Genomic DNA, 20,097 nt, shown 5'->3' on the forward strand with positions numbered 1-20,097 from the left:
TGGAAACCACACAGACCATCTGATTTTTCTGTCCTTAAATTGTATTTATTACCTTTCTGTTTTCATAATTTTCTCAGAAGGACTAACTTGTCAAAATATTCTCTCCTGTCAGAGTTGCTTGTTCAGTTGGAGATGACCATTTCCAGTCCGTTTTCTATCTTTTGCCCTGTTGTGCCTTGGAGTATGTTGCCCCAGAAGTGAAATTAGCAGCAGTCTCTTTTAGGTAATTCCATGCAAAGCTTTTGAAAGGCTCTAGTATTAAATGCTAAATACAGTCCATTAGTGTTTTAAAGCTCAAGAGTAATTAAGAGATTGTGCTTGAATTTTGCAGTGAACTGAAAATACAGGTTCTTAGTTGCCACAGCATGTAACTGTGACCCAGACTGAGTGATCATTCCATTAAAATGCTGATGCTTCTGTATCCTCAGCCTCACACAGAGGAAGGTGTATTTTAGAGTAGGGAGGAATGAAATCTGTAATCCCCATTTTGTCCAGTAAGGCTCCACAAAGAGAGGCTGAAGGCAATTGCCTGTGATTTAGTCCTACGACAGGTTCATACCACCAGGGAAAGGGAGTGGGGAGGAATTATCACCCTTGATTTGAAATTTCCAGTCTGACCACCAAGCTGTTACATTTACAGATTTAGGAAGGTCACTGTCGGAGGATTTGACTACTTGGATTAATTACAGAGATATTTCATGTTAAATTAGGAGACTTGTTAATGCTTAATAGTTAAGAATTGCAAATTATCTGCAGCAATCTAAAATGGTTAAATTAGCTCATATGACAGGAAAATAATTTACTGACAGTAATTTGCAGTGTCCCAGGACCTAATTTAATACAGTTCCTGCACACTAGATGATGAGGCCTATGGAAGAACAAAAGGGGCAAATGGAAATGTTTTACTGGCAAATGAATATTTCTGTTATTGCATATCTTATTTTAAATAGTGTGTAGGGAAAATGCTGAGGCAGGCTTGTCTGTAGTGTCACTCTGTGTTATTTACATGTAAGTGTTTGTGTGCGTATTTCATTGGAACCTATGTGTTATTTGATCAGCTCTGTGGAAATGTATCTTCTGGGGATCTGGACAGGCATATACAAGTCCAAAGTGTAGCTAGAAGCAGGCAGTTGCCTGTGTTGCACTACAACAGTTAGGACTGTTAGAGTTGTTAGGACTTCAGTCAAATGTGATTTCCTCTCCATGCCAGAACGTAGACGATGACGTATCACTCATAAGTCTGAGCAGAAACTCAAGTGCTAATCTTCCTGCTTTTATGTAGACCTAGTTTTTTATCTCTTTCTTACAAAATTAGTTATATGTAAAGTTACAAGGAAAATGTGCTTAGCTGGAGGTACGTAGTAGAGCTACTCCTGTGTTGTTAATATTTGAGTTTGAGGCTTAGATTTGTAGGAGCAAATACCCAAAAGCTATAAACAAGCAAACCTCAAAACATGTTCTGGCTAGAGGCAGAATGAGTTTGATAATTTTGTTAGTGTACCATAAGCCAGCGTTCTCCGTTCTCATTATTTTCTTTTTTTTTTCTTTTTTCTTTTCTCCTTCTAGTTTCATTTTGATATCTTAAAAAAACTTCTGTCATTTCAGGTTTTTTTGTAAGAAGGGAGGCTGATGTGTGTCCTTCACCAAGGACAAGTATTTCTCAATGTTTTTGCTATTAGAGTGGCTTCTGTTCTCAAGTGTATTTAATGACAAAATCCACAAACTATCTCCCAGCTGTGTGGTAGATTTACAACTGGAAAGTAACAGAACTTGTCTATAGTCTGGGAATTGATCCAGTAACAAACATCATAAGCAAAACCATTTGTAGTATTCTTGAAATAAATGCACCATTGATTACGGTATTGAGCACTGTCCTGTGTTTTATTTTGCCATCACCTCTCTTTGTCCTGTGAATCAGGGAGGTGTGGGCATGTGGTTACTGAACTGAATTTTATTTTCACAGCATGGAGACTTCATTTAAATACCTGTTTAATCATGATTAAATCATGACTGAAATCAGTAAGCAGGAACGCTTGATTAAACTATTGATTCTAATCCTGCTTTCTGTTTGCACCTCTATTTCCTTCAAAGTTTGCTCTTTAAAAATGATAAATTGTGCATTTCTTATTCACTACTTAAGTATGTTTTTATGCCTTGCTGTATGTTTATTGAAAATAAATTAAAAATTGAAAAATTTAGTTTAATTATGACCTAAATAATCCTGCATGCAATTGTTATACCATCACTTATTTAACTAAGAAATGATATATTGTTTATAGAAATAAATTTTATATGTAAAAATTATAATTATTCCACCAAAGAATCAATATATTTTTTCCGCTTATTAAATTTGGGTTATCAAGAAGATTTGCATGTCTAAATATTTAGATGGAAAGGAATTAGGCTTTTAACCTGCACAGCTGTGGTTGTAAATTATGCAGGCAATTGCATTTGGGAATGTTGCTGATACTGAAATTTTAAAATCCCTAAAGCTTTTTTGTTCCATTCTTTTTATTGTACTAATTACAAAAGAAAAAAAATCAGGGGGAACAAAAACTAACAAGGAAACCTCAACATTCAACCCCTAACCTTCTTTATGTTAAAGGAAATAATTTAAATCTTGACTTGATCTCAGTATCAAAAGTAATTTTATTTGTATTATTAATGGCATGTATGTTACTGGTCAACTGTAATAATGTTTGCATTTTGATAATTCAAAATTTAATTCTAAGTGGATATTTTTCTAATACTTTTAAAAGCATTGCTTTTTCATTGACAGACCACACTGTTCCATCTTCATCTATGTGCTCTGGAGTTACCTGTGAATGTGGCAATGTAATACACTGGGCAGGGTTGAAACCATTTGAAATAATTTTGTCTGTTTGTTCCCGCTTAGTGTTGTGGTTCTCTGCCTTTCCACTGGTAGAAATGTTCCTGGGACTGTATTGGGTCGCTGTAAAGCAGTCAGGTTTTGGTTGGTTGGTTTGTGACTTCTGATATTTTTGAGGGGAAGGCAAAATTTTGACTGAACTCATTTTATTGATCATGTTTTGTCCGTAAAGCACTTGTCATTGCTGCTTTAATGAGGCCAGTGAATGGCCGCAGGAGGTGCACTGGGACACAGGAGGGACAAGAACTTCAACATAGGCGCAGACTTGGCTGGTGAAGCTGATTTACTGTAAAGAGAAAGTTTGGCCTATGGCAGGAAAACCAGGTGAAACCTTTGAAAATTTTAAAACAAAGCTTAGACTTTTTTCTATGCTTCCCACTCTTTTTGATAAGCAAGTCAGGATCTGTGAATTTTAGGTGGGTGATATGCAGATAGTCATAATTTTTATGGTGGCTCAGATGTCTTTTTTGTTTACCTACAAGTCTCCTTTGGTTTTAACAGTAATATACTGATAGGTAATCCAGGAGTGTAAAGCTTCAAGCCAGTGGCATTGACAGGATGCACGTATCCAGGGAGTTTTTGATTCAACATGTTTAAAACTTCCGTTGATTTGGATAAAGCCAAAGGTTTCTCTGTACCTTTCCCTCAAAACCTGTTTTGTGCACTGGGGGCTTACAATATTCTGTTAAAAAAATATATATACCTGTAGAACTTGTTGCAGATCTTTTGTCTTGATTTCATAAATGAAATCACTTTTCTAGAGCGCTATTCTGAAGTACCCTTGGCCTCCTGGCAACGGTCGGCCTTTCACACTTTGATTTAAAGAACTGAAATTTTGCTTCAAGCAGTGTGGCTATTTTTGAATGCTATACTTGAATTTGTCACTGGAATAACAGGTTATAATCTCTTTTCTTATGCACCAGGCCTGCAGAAACAAACAAAGTCAGCCTTCACGTGCTTAGTCTGTGTGTTGCTCTGGTATTTCTTATCAGTCAGGCAGAAGGTCCATCATTTCAGTCACGCAGGTAACAGAGGTTTGACTTCCTTACGATGTGCACCAATCAGTAATATTTGGTATCAAGAAATACAGAGATCTTTCAGAGATATAGTTGTTAAATTATAAGCAAATTCAGTGTGCTGAATAACCACAGTGCGCTGTAATATTTAACGAAGTGATCAAATTATGTGCATGTTGTCCTCTCTGTTATTGAAATGCTCTCACTTCAGGGTGATTGTTTAATGTTACTGGTGTTACCAGTACTTAACTTCTGTTCTTTCCAGGAACAGGTCTGTTTTAGATCACATCTAGTTTCAACCAAGCATTGAGATTTTACCACATTAATAAATTCTCAGTATAACTGTGTACTGTCCTTCATTGTATTTCAAGTACTTGTTAAAAATTGATGTTTTTCAAAAGTTAAATCTTACCTCTGCTCTTAAAAAAACTTTTGTGCTACTTCAGGAATAATATCAGGGGAAAACCACTTATGATCAATAATGCCATCTCTGCAGCACAAAAACCTGATAGCTCTTTGACTAAGTTCTTTCCACCTGCTGATATATGAAAGAAGGTGGAAAATCTGAGCCTCAAAAAAGATTATGCAAGTGAATACTGCTTTTTGCTGCCTGTGCAGTGAAAGGAGTCACTGATAACTGAGGAAAAAAATACTGTTTGTTTCAGTTTGCTCTTTGATTTAGCTGAGAACGAACGTAAAAAGGAGAAAAAAATTGAAGAGCTTTTAATGTTCTCCTGATTTAGCTTCTGGCATCAGCATCTGCAGAAAGAGAGAAGAAGCATATTTAGATTTAGATATATCTAAAATGTCTCTAGTTCTAACACTTCTCTGTCACGATATGTAGACTTGGGGCTGTAAACCAGGGGATGGAGAGAAACGACTTCATGTTCATATATCACTTCTAAAATGTTAAACATGATTTTCCAGAATTGCCTGGTGGCACTTGCATGTATCAGCTAGTTTTCTTGAGTTTCTTCTATCACACAACTTGTGTGTTTTCTTAGTTTTACTATCACATCCCATCTGTTTTTTACTAGACTGAAAGCACTCTGGTTTCTTTTGAGTCTTAGGCAACCGGGACCTGTTAGCTATGGATAGAATAGTTGTAAAGTCCTTTCCTGAGGGAGGAGCTGTCAGCTACCCTGGAGCCTTGGGCAGTGTTCTTAGCTGATCTGATTGTGACCATAACAATTCACTTAGTGGCTGCTTTTTGTAACTACACTTGCCTTGTCTGTATGGTAAGTGGCATACAGACAGTAAATCTTTTAACAGGTAACTTCTGTCTCATTCCAACAGCTTAGCAGCCAACTTGCAGTGTTTCACTGTGACATTGGCTGTTTTTCAGTCCTGAAAGCATCATTTAGCTGTGCTTTGCCTTTAGTGTTGTTGCTATCTCTTGATGTGTACTGATTATTAAGTGTTGCATCATTTCAGGGATCTGCTCCTTGCTCAAGAACATGTGATGATTAAATCGTAGGAGCAGTTTTCTGTATTTGTGTTGAGTCCTATAACTTGATCTTGAAACATCATATGCTAAACATATTTCCTTCTTCCACTAATGAATACAGAGGGAGGGATAAGTTGTAAACCTATGGAGATTTTTCAGAACCACTGAAGTAAATGGTAGGGTTTTAATGGACTTATAATTGTGTATTTTGGAACTACATTTTATTAATACAGAGAGATTTTAGTCCCATTCTTCTTGGTGTGAATCTGGAAGCAATCAGACTTCAAACATCTATTTTGCTCTTACCAAAAGTTAACAGCGATGCCTTTTCATTTAATCTGGAATTGACCTGAAGTCATTAAAAATAAGTTGAGGAGAACGATCTCCATAGTACTGAACAGACATAATCTGCTCTTGATAGTATGGTAATATGTAATGAGGAGCCTGATTTTTGATTAGCAAATGACAACTGAGCATGAAAGAAAGGGATTTACATAAACGTGGTGAATCCTCAGGAACCTAATGCTTCTTTACAGTAAATGCTCTGTTCTCATGGTGTTTATATGATCCCACAGGAGCTTTAAAGTTCTGATTCACAAAATTACTTTAAAAAACAGACTTCCTCTTCTTACTGCTTTGGTTCATCTCTGTGCATGGTACCATGACTTCAGATATCAAGAAGAAAAGGGGGGCGAAGGCAGAGAAGAAGTGAGCTGTGATTTTTATTGGGGTTGGAGAGGGTTCTTACTTGCTCTGCCCTAGCTGAATGGTTAAATTACCATGGCTGAAGTGTAAGAATATTGCAGGGCAAGGAAAGTAAAGGTACAGAAAACTGAGATGCGAGGCCAAACCTCGACTTTGGGACCAATGTATACATCCACGTTCAAAGATTTTACTTCCACATCCTCTTTGCAATATTGGAAGTACAGTGCCAGTTTGTATTTCACTGTTTTGTGTGTATTAACTGTGTTCTGCAAATACAGTTGAAACAAAGTTTTAATTAATCAAAACTGAGATAAGAAACAGGTACTACATACCTTCAGAACAGGTATTTAATATTTAAAATGGGGTACAGCATCACTTAATCTGTAGCTACTCAGAAAGTAAATTCTGCTGTTAAGAAAAAATACAGGGCATCGACTGAAAAATACAGCACCTGTGAAATAAACTAGCACTATAAAAACAAGATTACAAAGGGAACCGTGTTTATCTTGGGTTTTATGCCGTAAGCATGTGAAAGTGAAAAATAGGTGACAAGTTATTGATAGAATGATGACCTTTTGAATTTGAGTGACATTTGGTGTGGTCAAATACTGTTTGTCCCTCCAGCAAGAAAAAAAAATATAAGTACATTTCCTTTAAAAAAACCTGCAAACCCTAGTCTTCTGTAGTTTTTTTTCCTCAATTATATTTCTTGCGTCATATGCACAATGATCTTGCCCCAGAGATGTAGAATAAAACTTGCATGAGTACAGCTCTAGGATGTACAACCCATCTATCACTCTGATTAGTCCACTTCATTTTGATGTGAACTTTTGCTTTCTCTGCAGTCTAAATGAGTAAGTCATTTAAATTCTTCTGTGATTTTAATTACAGCAGCAACTGCAGTGAGGTAGTGCAAATGCTAGACTGCTTGCCCTTGCTTCTTAGGCTATACTGTCCTGTTTTTTCCATTTGAACTTGGTTTGCTTTTGTGGTAGTTTCAATGCCATTAAAATTATGGATGGAAGGAGCATCTGTGAGAATGAAATTTTGCAGAAGTGCAATAAGTGTGATTATTTTGGTTTTTTTCAGTGTGCGTTTTTTGTTAAAGCACACTGACTTAAACTTGGCCAGTGTCTTTGGTCCCTGATGGTGGGGGAAATTCTGGCCTGGTGAGAATAGGGCTTGTTGGGAGTATGAGGAAGGGAGAGGCTGATTGATGAAGGGTGCCATGTGGCACTATGTGTTATGTTACTATTCATAATAAAGTTTCTACAGTTTTAGTTGAAGACAAACTTATTTCTGGTTATAGAAAAGAATATGTATTCTGCATTCTACTGTTGTCTCTTCCACTCATGAGTCAGCTTTGTTGAATACCATTCTGTCAGTACCTGCATTCCTGGAGGACACTGACTCCGTATTTCAGTCTTTGTAAAACACACGTGATGATTAAGTACATGAAGCCTGAAAATTAAGCAAGCAATGCAGAGACAAAAACTGGGTGTTCTTACACACATGCAAACACCCTTCATTTGGCTTACCTTGTCTGGGAATTTTTTTCTTATTTTGGGAAGGAAGAATATATAGTTACTTAGCTATGGTAGGATGCATCTCATCCAGGAATACAGACTCTTTCTAAGGGTTTTATGGAAGGTGCTGAAGCTTGTGTGAAATGGAAGCTGATGTTTCAGATAACTCTTCATAAGAAGTGGTGGATAAATTTGTAGGGAAAAAAAAGTAGTAAAGAAGAATGAAAATCTGCTGCTTGATACATAATCAAGGTATGCCAGCATGACTTAGACCTAAAGTTTCATTCCAAGAATCTTGTTTTCTTGAATTGCTGTTAAATGATAGACATTCTCCATTTAAAGACAAAAGAAATAATGACATTTAATGTCTCTAATTTACAGTTGCATCATTACACAAACATGATTTCTATTTTAATTCAACAACGTAGATCTTTTGTCAATCATGTGGAACATAACTAATTGACTATAGCAGGATTTATGCTATCACTGGGTAATTATTTGGAAGGATTTGTCATTAAATGTGAATGCCTGAAATCTTTCGTGTTTTAGGATTTTTTCAGTAGAACCATGTCAATCTGAACAACTGCATAATTTGTTTAGTCTCTAATCCTGATTTTGGTAAATATTAGCATTGTTTGGCAAATAATTTCCTTCAAAACAGAGTATCTTGTTTGTATATGGGGGGCTAAGTGATGAAGTTGGCCTATGTGTTTTTTCTAGTTCTTTAAGGAAGCATTATTCCCTAGAAAACCAGATTTGGCAATCTTAGTGTGCACATCAAGTGGTCCTGATGGAAACAAAGTAATAATGACTTGCAGAACATGCTTTCATAAAGTGTACAGTTTTAAATTCTGAAATTACTTTGCCAGAAAGATGCCTGACAAAATGTCTTAGCATGGCATGCTTTGGTGTCACCTTTATTCAAAGCATGTGGAATTCTTTCCGTTGGAGGTGAGTCCATAGTGAAAAGCAACTTGCAGTGTACTAAAATGCACATAAGTACCTAAAATTTACTACTTTAAAAAAGAGATGGACTAGTTTTATCCATGATAATCAAAGTATATTAGTCTGTAATGGCAAAGAGCTAGAAGCAAATAAGAGGTATTATAAGAGATGGCAAAAAGGTCTGAGTTGGCAGTTTAAAATAGAAATAAATTTTTCACAAATGCATTTGAGAAACTAGGAACCATTAAGAAATGATGAAGAAGATAAAATTATTAATCACAAAGATAGTAAGTGCCTTTCTTCAAATCCTATTTCTATTTAGCAGAAATAAAGCCTGTGTGTGCTGCTGCATGATAAGAGTGTAATGGATGTAAGTAAAAAAAGGAACAAATGAAACACTGCTTGGAAACTCTGCCTACAAATAAATCAACAAATCCAAACAGTTTTCACCAAGGGAACTAGCAAACTCATTTGCAGTTACAGTGACATTAACTAGAACCAGAAGAGTGTCTGAAGGCTGGAGAAGAGCATGAGCAGCTTTTAGCAGAGAACTCAAGTGCATCTTCTATTTGGTGGATTATATAATGGAATACATAATTTATGGAAATCAATAAATGTCTGGAAGGTAATGGAACAATAACCAAAAGCACTTACAGGCTTCTAGCAAATTAATCTTGCCAAACTTCCTTTGTTTTGCTTTCCTGAACACAGTAGTATACCATTAAAGAGAAAGCAGCAGTGTCGTAGAGTTCAAAATACTTCAGAGTATAACAGTTCCCAAAAGCAAAGTTGGATTGCTGAATACATATCAACCTTCCTTGAATTTCCATCTTCACTTAAATAAACTGACTTGACAAGTTAAATTTCTCTTTGGGATATTCTGCCATTTGGAGACAAAGTAAAATAGACCCCATGTGGATCCTGCTTAAGGAAAGAGTCTGTGACAGGAGCAGCTGGTCTTTCACAGAGCTGTATCAGTCTGTTAAAAAGTGGTAATTTTCATAAAAGGTCATAATTTCTTAGTGCCTTTTTATACGGTGGATGTTCTACTTATGTGAGGTCTGTGGGAAGATCCAATCTGAGCACTTAATGTATTATATTTCTAGGTCATGGAATCATAGAATGGTTTGGGTTGGAAAGGACCTTAAAGATCATTTAGTTCCTACCTTCTGGTTTACTTCTGAAAAGGTGCGAGAGAAAGTTTTTATATGTTTGATTTGTTTCTTCTAAAGCGTGCGCAGGAAATGAGTATTTGAGTTACATCACACATTCAGTCAAAACATATCTTGCTTGAGAATAATGCTAAATTTCTGTGCAATTTCCCTTTTATTGGAAAGCAGCAGCTTTAACAGGCTTATTAGGTATAATAAGTGTCAGCAAAGGGATGTGGATTGTCAAAAGGGAACTTGGAGACGGGTCATATGTTGATTTTTTTTTTTCAAAATTTTTTTTTTTTAACAGAAAACCATCCAGGTTTTTCTAGGAGAGAGAGAGGGGGGAAAGCTGAGATTCGTACTAGTTCTCTGTTGAATAAAAATAGTGCAATATTCCATATAATGGCATACTTCTACAAAAGAAGTAAATGAGCCTTGTAAATCTGTACCTAGCTAGCTAAATTATCTGCAGCTTTCTGTTAGTGATCTTAAATTCCTGTAGTTCTTTATTTAGGGAACATGAAACTCCTTCAGCTTTGAAGCATTCAGTAGATTTGGTAAATGAGTACTTTTCATTTTAGGCACTGCATGTGGCATACTTATTTTTCAGGGTTTGCTATCTTGCTGTTGCCTGTACTGCCAATCATTCTGGGGTTTGTGTTTCTCTGTGTTGCTGGCTTTGACTCTGTAGTATTCTTAGAATTATTTAGCAAGCGATAATAGCTGTTAAGTCACAGCTGAATATGCCTGCCTATTGGATTTAGTTTTCCCACAGCAAGACTTCATGGCCTGGTATGCTGAAATATGAGGTTGCATACAGATTCCTTGCTGAGGAGAAGAATAATGAACCTCAAAACACATCCTGTTGCTATTAGCTTTTCAAGTGGATTGAGCTATTCATTGGAAAAAGAGTGTGCTACAGCAATTAAGTTCATCCCTATGCTCGGCTGGCTTGCCATTTCCGAAAATTAGATGGACGTCTGTTTTGCAAAGAGGCTAATGTTTTGTTGATGGTAGAAATTATTAACTAAGACTGAAGCTGGAAACATGCAAGGAATGGAGGTTTGGGACACGGTATGAGGCTGTGAAGGAATTCTTTAACACTGGTAATAAGTAGCTTCAGACTGTTTCACACACTGAACTGGTTAAAACACTCTTAGTGGCAAACAGGAAAGCAGAAAACCATTGGCTTTAACACTGTGCTGCTTGTTTTATGTGTAGGTAGAACCTCACTGTTGAGGCAGTGGTGGTCAGTGAAAGAATTTACTCATTTTAAAATAGTTTTATAAACACTCTGCATCAAGACCGCTTTTCAGCATTTAACATTTGCTGGATACTTTGTCTCTTAAATTAACGTCTTAGTATACATGTGATCTAAGGTAGGGAGTGTTAAGTCCAAGTGAGTATTCTGTTGTTCTTACAGGAAAAGGTACATATGACTTGGACTATATTGAGCTATTAGAGTCAATATGGCAGAGTGTCTTTTGAGGATGAAAAGGAAAATATTAATCAGAGGACTTTGTTTTATCCTTTAAGCTGCCAAAGGAATTTTCAGCTTAAGTATATTTTTTTATTACTTTTCCCAAAATACCGCCATAAAAATACAATGGAGTCTCTCCAGTCTGCGTACTTTGGGAGAGCAGTGTTTTCAAAGAAATACACACTACAAAAACATGGTTGTCAATACCAGAGGTATTCTTTGGGTATAGGAGCTGGATAGTTCTGTTCTTCATTACATTTTAATGTAATAACTGACTGTTTTTCAGGAACTCCAGGAAAGAACTTAATGACATACGGTTTGAGTTTACTCCAGGCAGAGGTAAGGCTCCTGCAATTGAATTATTCTCTTACTGCTTAAAAAGGTATTTTGGAAATTGATTGCTGCTTGTGGTTAATACAGACTGCTTCTCTGGAATGTTTCCTACTGTGCAGAGCTTTATATGGAACCTCACTTGAGTAAGAATTGCAGATGTATGTAAATTCTACTGGCAAGGTTGCATAATATATGTATTAGAAGGCTTGATTTGCAGTATACTTTTACCAATTTCATGTCTTATTGAAATGATCTATGTGGTATATAAGATTGTGCATAGCAATATTTACAGCTTTTGAATTTCCATTTTCACACGTGGAAGACATCATAGGAAATGGAATATAGTAGCCATAAAAGTGTATGTGTGGTGATGGTGGTAATGTTTAAGTTTCTTTCCCTTTTGTAATAAAAGAAAGTCTTTTAATGAGTATAAAGTTCACAGCATTTTTCAGATGCTGTCTTCAACAGAAAGTTCAACTGTATCTCTAGCTTTGTTATTATCACCAGAAAGAAATTCTGATATTGAAACTTTAAATTCTGCTGCGCGCTTGTAGAACTGTATAGGCTTTCTAGTGCTAAGAGTTTTAAGAACTTCTACAGTTACCTTTGTTTGAAGAAAACCAAGTATTACTGGGATAAAATGCATAGTAGGCTGATATGTTGAGTAAGAAGGTATCATCCTTGTTAAATTACAACCCTTTGAACTATGAACACGTTTCATATTCCTCAGAAGTCAGTATTCACTGTATTTAGAATAGCCTTCAAAGAGTTTTCACCTAAAAATGAATCCAGATTGGAAGAGGTCTCTTTTCTGGTAAATCCCAGTATCTATCATGTGCAGTAGTTCTGTGCATGGATATATTCTGTGTTCTCTACCTGCCTTTCTCATTGATTTTTGGCAACGGGTAATAACGAAAGAGACCAGTTACTTAATTGGGCAGAGAGTGTCTTGGTTTGTGAAAAGAGTTACTTGGGAAGCAGTTACATAAGCCATTTGAGAATTCTTACTTGGTTGAACAGTAAGAGGGTATACCAGGACTGTTCCTAGTCAGTCACTGAGGCAGCCAGAAGGTTGCTGTGGTTCTCATCTCCAGAAACTGCAGCTAGCTCAGCTATGTTGATTTTCACCTGTGTGTGTTTCTTGAGGAAATGATGCAACTTCGTGTAACTGCCTCAAAGCATGGGCTCCATACAGATGTTTGGTGTTGGGGACACATTACAGTTGAGATTTAGCTGGAATTTAGCTTGTTCCTACTGTTTCTGCCTCCTTCCCTTTAAGCTTCCTAAAGTCTTTATCCAGGAACAAGTACTAGTGACAGGGGCTTAGGAATTAACCCACTCAGGTACAGGATTTAATAGAAAATCATCCGAAGCTTTGAATGTCCTAAGTCATAATACTTAAAAGCTATTTTAAACCTAAAGCTCAAAATAATGACTGTTCAACTGTGCCTCACTGGTAACAAACAAGAAAGGCTACTCAGCATATCTCTGTCTAGATATGCAGAACAGTGGAGGGGATGAAGAAAACAATGAAAACCACTCTAAAGCATTGTTTATTTTCTTGGTTGTGAAGATACTGAACTTGTAAAATGTGTAGAGTATGTAGTTAGATAATAAACGAAAAATGCTAGTGGCCAGGGTAGGTCTGTAGGGAGTTTGCAGTGAATCAAATCATCAGCTCATGCAATTTGCTGTGCAGAGGCTGATAAGATAATTATCTTTTTCCCTCCTAATTAAAGATAATTTTGAATTCAAGCCTGCCTCCATGGGTGTTTTGGAACTAGAATATATTTTTGTTAAATTGCATTGGATGACTGATACTTTTTGTTGTTTTTGTGGCTCTCATACTTATTCATTTCACCTTTTGCACAGACACAGCAGATGGCGTTTCCCAGGAGCTGTTCTCTGCAGGCCTGGTTGATGGCCATGATGTAGTTATAGGTAAATTACATTTTTGTTTTGCTATTACGCTCTTGTGACAAGTTTGTGTTAAATGGATGTGAAAAAATGTTTTCTCTGATGCTTGGTTTTCACAAAAAACTTTTTTTGTCCTAATTTTGCTTTTATGTATGCATAGTTCAGTCAACAAGACAATTTTGATACCAGTCCAAGGATTGCTTTTGGAAGTCAGAACTCTTCAGTGGTTTGAGAGGGATGATATAATATAGTTCTCCTGAAGGATTATTTACAGTTTAATGATCGATCATTTTTGTGATAACTTCATTTTTTGGTTTAAAAATAAAATGATTTTTCAGTAGGATTTTGCAAAGTGTGCTTTGGCAGCTCTGAAGTTAGTAAGCAATCTATTTGGGTTCATAGAAATAGAAGCAGGACAGAGTTCAGGACCTATGGAAATTGCGCTTAGAGATATTTTTTCTGTGGTAAACAAAGAGGTAATCGGAAATGTTTTCTGGCTGCTGAGAAGAAAGATAATTCTCTCTTTTTCTATTCTGTGCTTCAGTAATTTTTTAAGTTTGTTTTTTTTTTACTTGAAATTCAGTGTGTTGCAGAGATGATTAATTTGGAAGTGCTTATTTCCCTGCACCTCTTTCCTTTCTTCTAGTTGCTCAAGACTGGTAGATGTACAGTCGCCAATATCAGAGGGGGGGTAGTATATGCTAAATGTGGGAGTAATAATTGGAAGAATAGAGGCAAGTCAATTTTTGTGTTGCAGTCAAAGAAGTTCATATCAATTGATTAAGAGATCCTTAACCAAACTCCTAAGTGGTATGAAGAGTGTTTTTCAACTCCGTAATGTAACAGTGATATATAGTTCCCAATTAATCACAGCATTAAAGCATTTGAAATTGAAACAGCTCTCTTACAGCATCACATCTGCTGAAGGTACTTTCATACTAAAATGGAACCATGATAAAGCAAGAAGCCCAGTTTATTAGTACATTGTCCTTAACAACATCTTAGTTTATAGTGACACTGATAATCCAGTTCCTAGAGAAGCCACAGTGTTACACGGTAAATATCCTTTTGCTTTCCTTGGTTTTGCTGTGCCTTTGCTTATTCCTGGTTTTATTTTGTCTTGTTAGATTAATCGTCTTTGAAACTGAATAAAGTGATGGCTTTTGTTCAACTAATTCCAACTCATCTTATTGTAATCAGAAAATGGGATAGAGCTGCATGAGTACCAAACATACTGCATTTATTTATGTGCTCAAAGAGCACTGTATTCTAAGGCATTTTGTAGAAAGTTTTGTGCCTTCAACACGTGCACTTAACTCAGTATTTCCAGCAAGATATGCAAATGTATTACAGGTGGAAGAATATCTCTAAATCCTCAGGGTTTAACTAAGGACTTAAATATTTCAACACATCTGGCTCATTTAGAGCTAATGCACTGAATGGTGACTCATAATGACTAGACTGCCAGGAGTTCCGGAGGCTTGAGGGACATCCGCAGGTAATGAAGTTTTGCATCAATTGCACCAAAGTTATTTTAGCTATATCTGTTGTATGAAAAAGGTGCAATTGAGAAGGTATATTGTGTGAAACTAGCAGGTTTCACCAAAGTTCCTACCCTGCAGAATTTTTGGTGTGGTGGAAACTTAGAGGTACAAGGTGGAAAAAAAAACTGTGTTAGGTGAATAATCACCGCTGCTGTAGTTGTGGCAGAACTATAAATACATGATATAAGAAATTCTCCAAGTGTGCAAATTCTTCATGCATGCGTATATGTATCATAGTGCATGTACTTGTCTTATAGCCATGATAAAGTAAATAATAATTTTGAGTTACTTTAAAGAAAAAAAAAAGAAAAAAGTAGAATTGGCAATTGCCTTCAAACAAAGCTCCTTTTTTCAGCATGCAGTCCACCAGTTCCTACTTAATTGTGTAAATGAGGAATAAATCTCTATGGTTACTAGTGGGATTAGTTTGAGTTCTGCCTGATAGAGAAGTGATAAACTCTTGGGCCTAGAGTGTGTTCTCTGCCCTAGTGGATCTGAATCATAGTTTTGAGGACTTTCCTTTCTGGTTACAATGGAAAAAAACCCACAACTGTAAATTTGAATCAGAAATCGCAAAAGCAGCAATGTAAGGAATGTTCCTATTTTAATAGTAATTTAGTTGCTGTTATTTATTTCCTTAGCATTCACTTCTCTGCCAGTGGTTAGTATGTCAAAATAAGGATTTATTGAGATTCTACAAATTAGAGATATTCTATTTCAGAACCTAACTTGAGCACATCAGGGAGGCTTTTCCAAATATATGTTTCCTTGTTTCAAGTTTCAGATAAAAGGTATTGAAGTAGCCTGGCTGCTATTTCATCTTCTTAATAGTTTTGTCAGAAAAATATCTATAATTCATCGCTGAATTTGGGACAGGAGGACTTGTGAAGATCTGATGGGGAGAAAAGACTACCAAGTAATAATATGCATAGCAGAATGTGACCTGCCTTATTTCTGCACAGACCTGTATTTCAAATCTAGTCCAGTGTGATGGAGATATTTGTTAGAGCTGTCTTCAGCATCTTGATGACTATTAAACTGTTGTTAAAACTTGTGTCTGAAAGCCAGCACTCGCTTTCTACATTCAGTCACAGGCAAATGATTTTTTTCAACCTTGTACTCTGACTCATTCTTTTCTATAGAGAATTTGTGAGCACAATTCACTGTAATATCTCAGGCTTATTAAATATCCCTACTAGCAGTGATTGGCAGCAGGTCTAAATTTTATTTTAAATGTTCATTTGAGGCTAGACTGAGATTTAGAATGCTCAGGATCATCAAAATGAAGGGGAAATTATGAAATCTGTATATACTCATCCCTCATCTTCCTGGATAGTCTTCCCCATTAGACACATGTAGAATCAAGGTCTGAAATAGCTAAGCATTTAGGTATCCAAATATATTCCATTTACCTTTTTATAAACATTGTTTATAAACCTTGTTTTAAACATGCAGTGGTTTGCCTAAGTGTTTTTCTCACCTTCTGGGGGAAAAATTCAATTTGAAATACCAACCACCTATTTTTTAATAACTTTCTGGGAAAAGGTATAATTTGCCAGTTATATTAATATTTTAATTAATCAATAAAAACAGTTACCACAATTTCAGTCTTTTTCCTTTTTTTTCCTCTTCTCGATGACTATAGAATGTAAAACACTACCTTGGGATCAGATATCCAGACTAAGTAATTGAGAATTTAGTAGTTTAATAATGTGTTATTGGAATTGAAATAGGTAGATTTCTAGCACTAACTTATTTCACTTTCTTTTTTGATACAGTGCTCCTGTTTAGTAAAAATATACTGCTTCTGTTGGGTGGGAATTTTCCCATCAGCTACCTAAAGAAAAGTTAAATCTTGTGTATTATTTTATCAATCCTCAGTTTTTCAGTTTTTGCTGTGACCCCTGGTTATTAATACTCCATGTTAAAGAATCTTAATGTGAAGACATTTGAGGTCTATTATTATTCCATAAACTTGTAGTATTTTTTTTTCATTTTGAGCAAGGGTAATTATTTACGGTAATTATCTACGGTTGGTAGATGTCAATCAGGAATATATGACCCTGATGTCTCTTCCATGCTTTTGAGTAACCTAGTGGAACTGGTTAGTTACTAAAGCTTTGGTCCCAACCACCCCTCCTGGGGATTTTTGTTTGTTTAGTTGGTTTTGTTTTTGGTTTTTTGGGGTTTTTTTGTTTTTTTTTTTTTTTTCTTTTGGAAAAAAAGCTAGTTAGTGTCCTTGATGTCTAAAAAGACATGAACTAGGCTAAACCTTGGTTGTCTGTATAGAATAATGAATTAATAACCAAGGGAAATCAGCACAGATTTTGGTACTCTTTAGAGATAGCACAGCATGCAGCTACAAGTATTCTGTGCATAATTTGAAGCATTGTTTGCCACCTTCCTTTACTATTGCCGTATGTTGGGCCATCCTTTGGGAGATGAGGATGGTTTTACTTGGTACTGTTCTTCCTCATGCCCTGTATTTTACACAGGCATGAAACTGCACACATTGCTGGGTTTACTGTGTTTACGCTATTGGGGCTCAGAACTCCTATGAACTACAGGGCACTAGTGGTTTTAATAATTGTTTTAAGCTGTGGAAACTGCGCTGTGAAATTGTAGTCAATTCACTATATCAATTCACTAGGATGCTCTAGGAGACCATTTTCAGTCTCTCTTTCTGTTTGTTCCTTTCAAAATACAACTGCTTTGGCCTTCTGTTGTCCTGTAGCTGTCCTCTTTAAGCTGTGTTTTCTGATTGTAAGGCTGCAAATCAAGCTGTTGGATATTATTATAGTATCAAATGTTGAAATGGAGATATTTTCCACTATATCTACTGATTCAGCAATGTACTTGGAGAATTTAGACAAATTTGTGAGCCTTTGCTAAATTCCTAATGACAGCCTCTTCATAAATAATACATTTCTAAATGTTTTTAATGTTTCTGCCTTATCAGTGTCCAGTATCTTCCTCAGAAGAGAAGCCAGGCTTGCTGTTGATCTTTCTATTTTCTTTTATTTCTTTCTTATAAGACTCATGTCTAGGTCCTTGCAGTTGTCTGTCAATAAACACTTGTTACTTAGCTGCCACAGATTTCCAAGTGCCTTAATATTTCCCTTGCTACTGTTCTCAAGGAACATAAACAGAAGGGATTTTATGACTAGCATCCTGAATGGGTGAACTAGTCAAATCACACTACACTTAAATGATGTTTTTGATCTCTCTTTGAAAAGCCCTTAATGTTTCAAGCAGATAATTTGTGAGCTATTAGATGGTAATAAGACAGACAGAGATCTTTGAGGAATTGGTACCAAGTGCTCTAAAGGCTGATGGTTTTGATTTTTTTGCGTAGTATACTATAGTATATATAACCCCGTGCTAGCTATGTTTTAAAACTTAGTTTTGATTTTGTTCTGAACTTGCAAATGCACAAAACCCAGGGTGTAGTATGAAATATAAATGAACGTGTAGAATACAATGAACCTCTTGCAATATGTGAAACTACCTCAAGAGTGTGCATAATAAATTCAGCCCTTTAGAGGAAAAACCTAACAGTGGCTGAATTTTCAGGAGAGATAATTCCACTGAAAAGTATTCCCTGCCACTCAGGCATCCTGCTTCCTAAGACCCATACAGGAGAACACAGCATTAATCCTCAAACCAGCAGACTCCCAGGGCAGATAATTATGGTGAGCTCGGTGTTTCAGATGAAAATGGTAAAATAACTGCGTACAGTTGAGGAAGAGGTAATGTTTGAAACAATCAACAGGGAAGCCAATAAATCTGTGGAGCTTTGAGCCTGGTTTCTCTAACAGCCATACTGCTGATGAAGTAGGCAGCAGCTGAAGATGGCTATTTTTTTATAGACTGAGTTTTGGACTATATTTTTCTTTTAACTTATTAAAAATATTTTTCATTGTCTCAGAGCTTACAATTTTTCTCTTTTTTTGGTGACAGTAATTTTCTGCCTGAATAATGTTTTCCTTTCTTCATATCTGAATTTCAGGATTACAATATGCAATAGCTTTGCAAACTGTTGAACCTAAGCATACTTTCAGAGGTTGCCCATTCATTCTTTGCAAAATAGAAGAGCAGATGAATCATTATTCTTTTGAGAGCACCCCAGAAATATCATCTCAAGCTTTAGATTTGCTTGTGTCTGTGTTTATGCCAGATGGCTCCGGCTCAGTTGGCTGTTTGGGCATTGTACTGGAAATAGTTTAACTGTACTTCATATAGCTTTATTTACTCTCTCATTAATTTTAACTTTTCCAGAAGTTTTCCCTCTTCAGAAGCCATTAGGGTTAGGTTTCATGCCGTGTTACGAATTTTTAAGTAACTGGAGAGAGCTCTGTCACATTACAGGAGCAAAACAGATATTTGAGACTGCCTGAAGTATAGTTATTCTCTTATATTTATTTGTGATCTTGAAGGTGGCGATTTTTGTTCTATTACCTCAGCTTATACTGATCACTTGTTTAAAAAATATAACTTATGTGGTTGAGCAAAATTGTCATATAGCAGAGTGGTCATATATTGTATATATATTAGAGACTCTAGTTAGGTGGGGCTTTTTGTTTATTACATCTGCAATTAGCAGCCCGTAGTGTATATTTATGTGCTGGGTTTCACCTTTTAGCCTATTGCACCTTTTGCAAGTGCGGATATTTATTTTGTTAGAATGGCACAACCATTTGTCACTGAGCAAAACATGCAGAAGAGCCTTGTGGTATATAAGTTGATTAGATGTCCTTCAGAAACCTTCTGAAGAAACCAGAACAGCACCTCATTTATTGTTGTAAACAACAAAAAGCCTCTTGTGTTAACTGCTGCTAATGTTTGAAGAGAGCTTTTGCTCCAAAGCATGAAGTATACTCTATTTACTTGAGGTTACAGCTGGCAAAGATTTTTCCATCACCACTTAATTTTTTCCTGCAGTTATCTTGTTCATGTTTCTTCCTCTGACTTTTATAGGAGCGTGGCCATAACATATTGAGAAAAGACTCTGCAAAATACAGTTGGATGTAGTATATTTAGGTCTTGTAAAAACAGTGAATTCCCAACAGGATTTTAATTATCAATTAGTGCTGCTTGCAGGCAGACAAATCTATGAATTTCTCAAGTACAACATCCAAGG

General features: G+C 36.1%; 1 protein-coding gene across 4 annotated transcripts in view; it reads left to right on the forward strand.

The window, feature by feature from the left end:
* Nucleotides 1-20,097, forward strand: part of STK39 (serine/threonine kinase 39) — a 78,078-nt gene that overhangs the window by 48,068 nt on the left and 9,913 nt on the right. For all 4 annotated transcript variants that reach the window (XM_017838925.1, XM_017838917.1, XM_017838941.1 and 1 more), the window contains 2 exons: nt 11,450-11,502; nt 13,369-13,437. In XM_017838925.1, the coding sequence (XP_017694414.1) occupies nt 11,450-11,502; nt 13,369-13,437 (122 nt within the window). The remainder of the gene's footprint in view (nt 1-11,449; nt 11,503-13,368; nt 13,438-20,097) is intronic.

This window comes from Lepidothrix coronata, unplaced genomic scaffold (genome assembly GCF_001604755.1).
Source record: "Lepidothrix coronata isolate B3197 unplaced genomic scaffold, Lepidothrix_coronata-1.0 Scaffold7, whole genome shotgun sequence".
In the NCBI taxonomy this organism is placed as follows: Eukaryota; Metazoa; Chordata; class Aves; order Passeriformes; family Pipridae; genus Lepidothrix; species Lepidothrix coronata.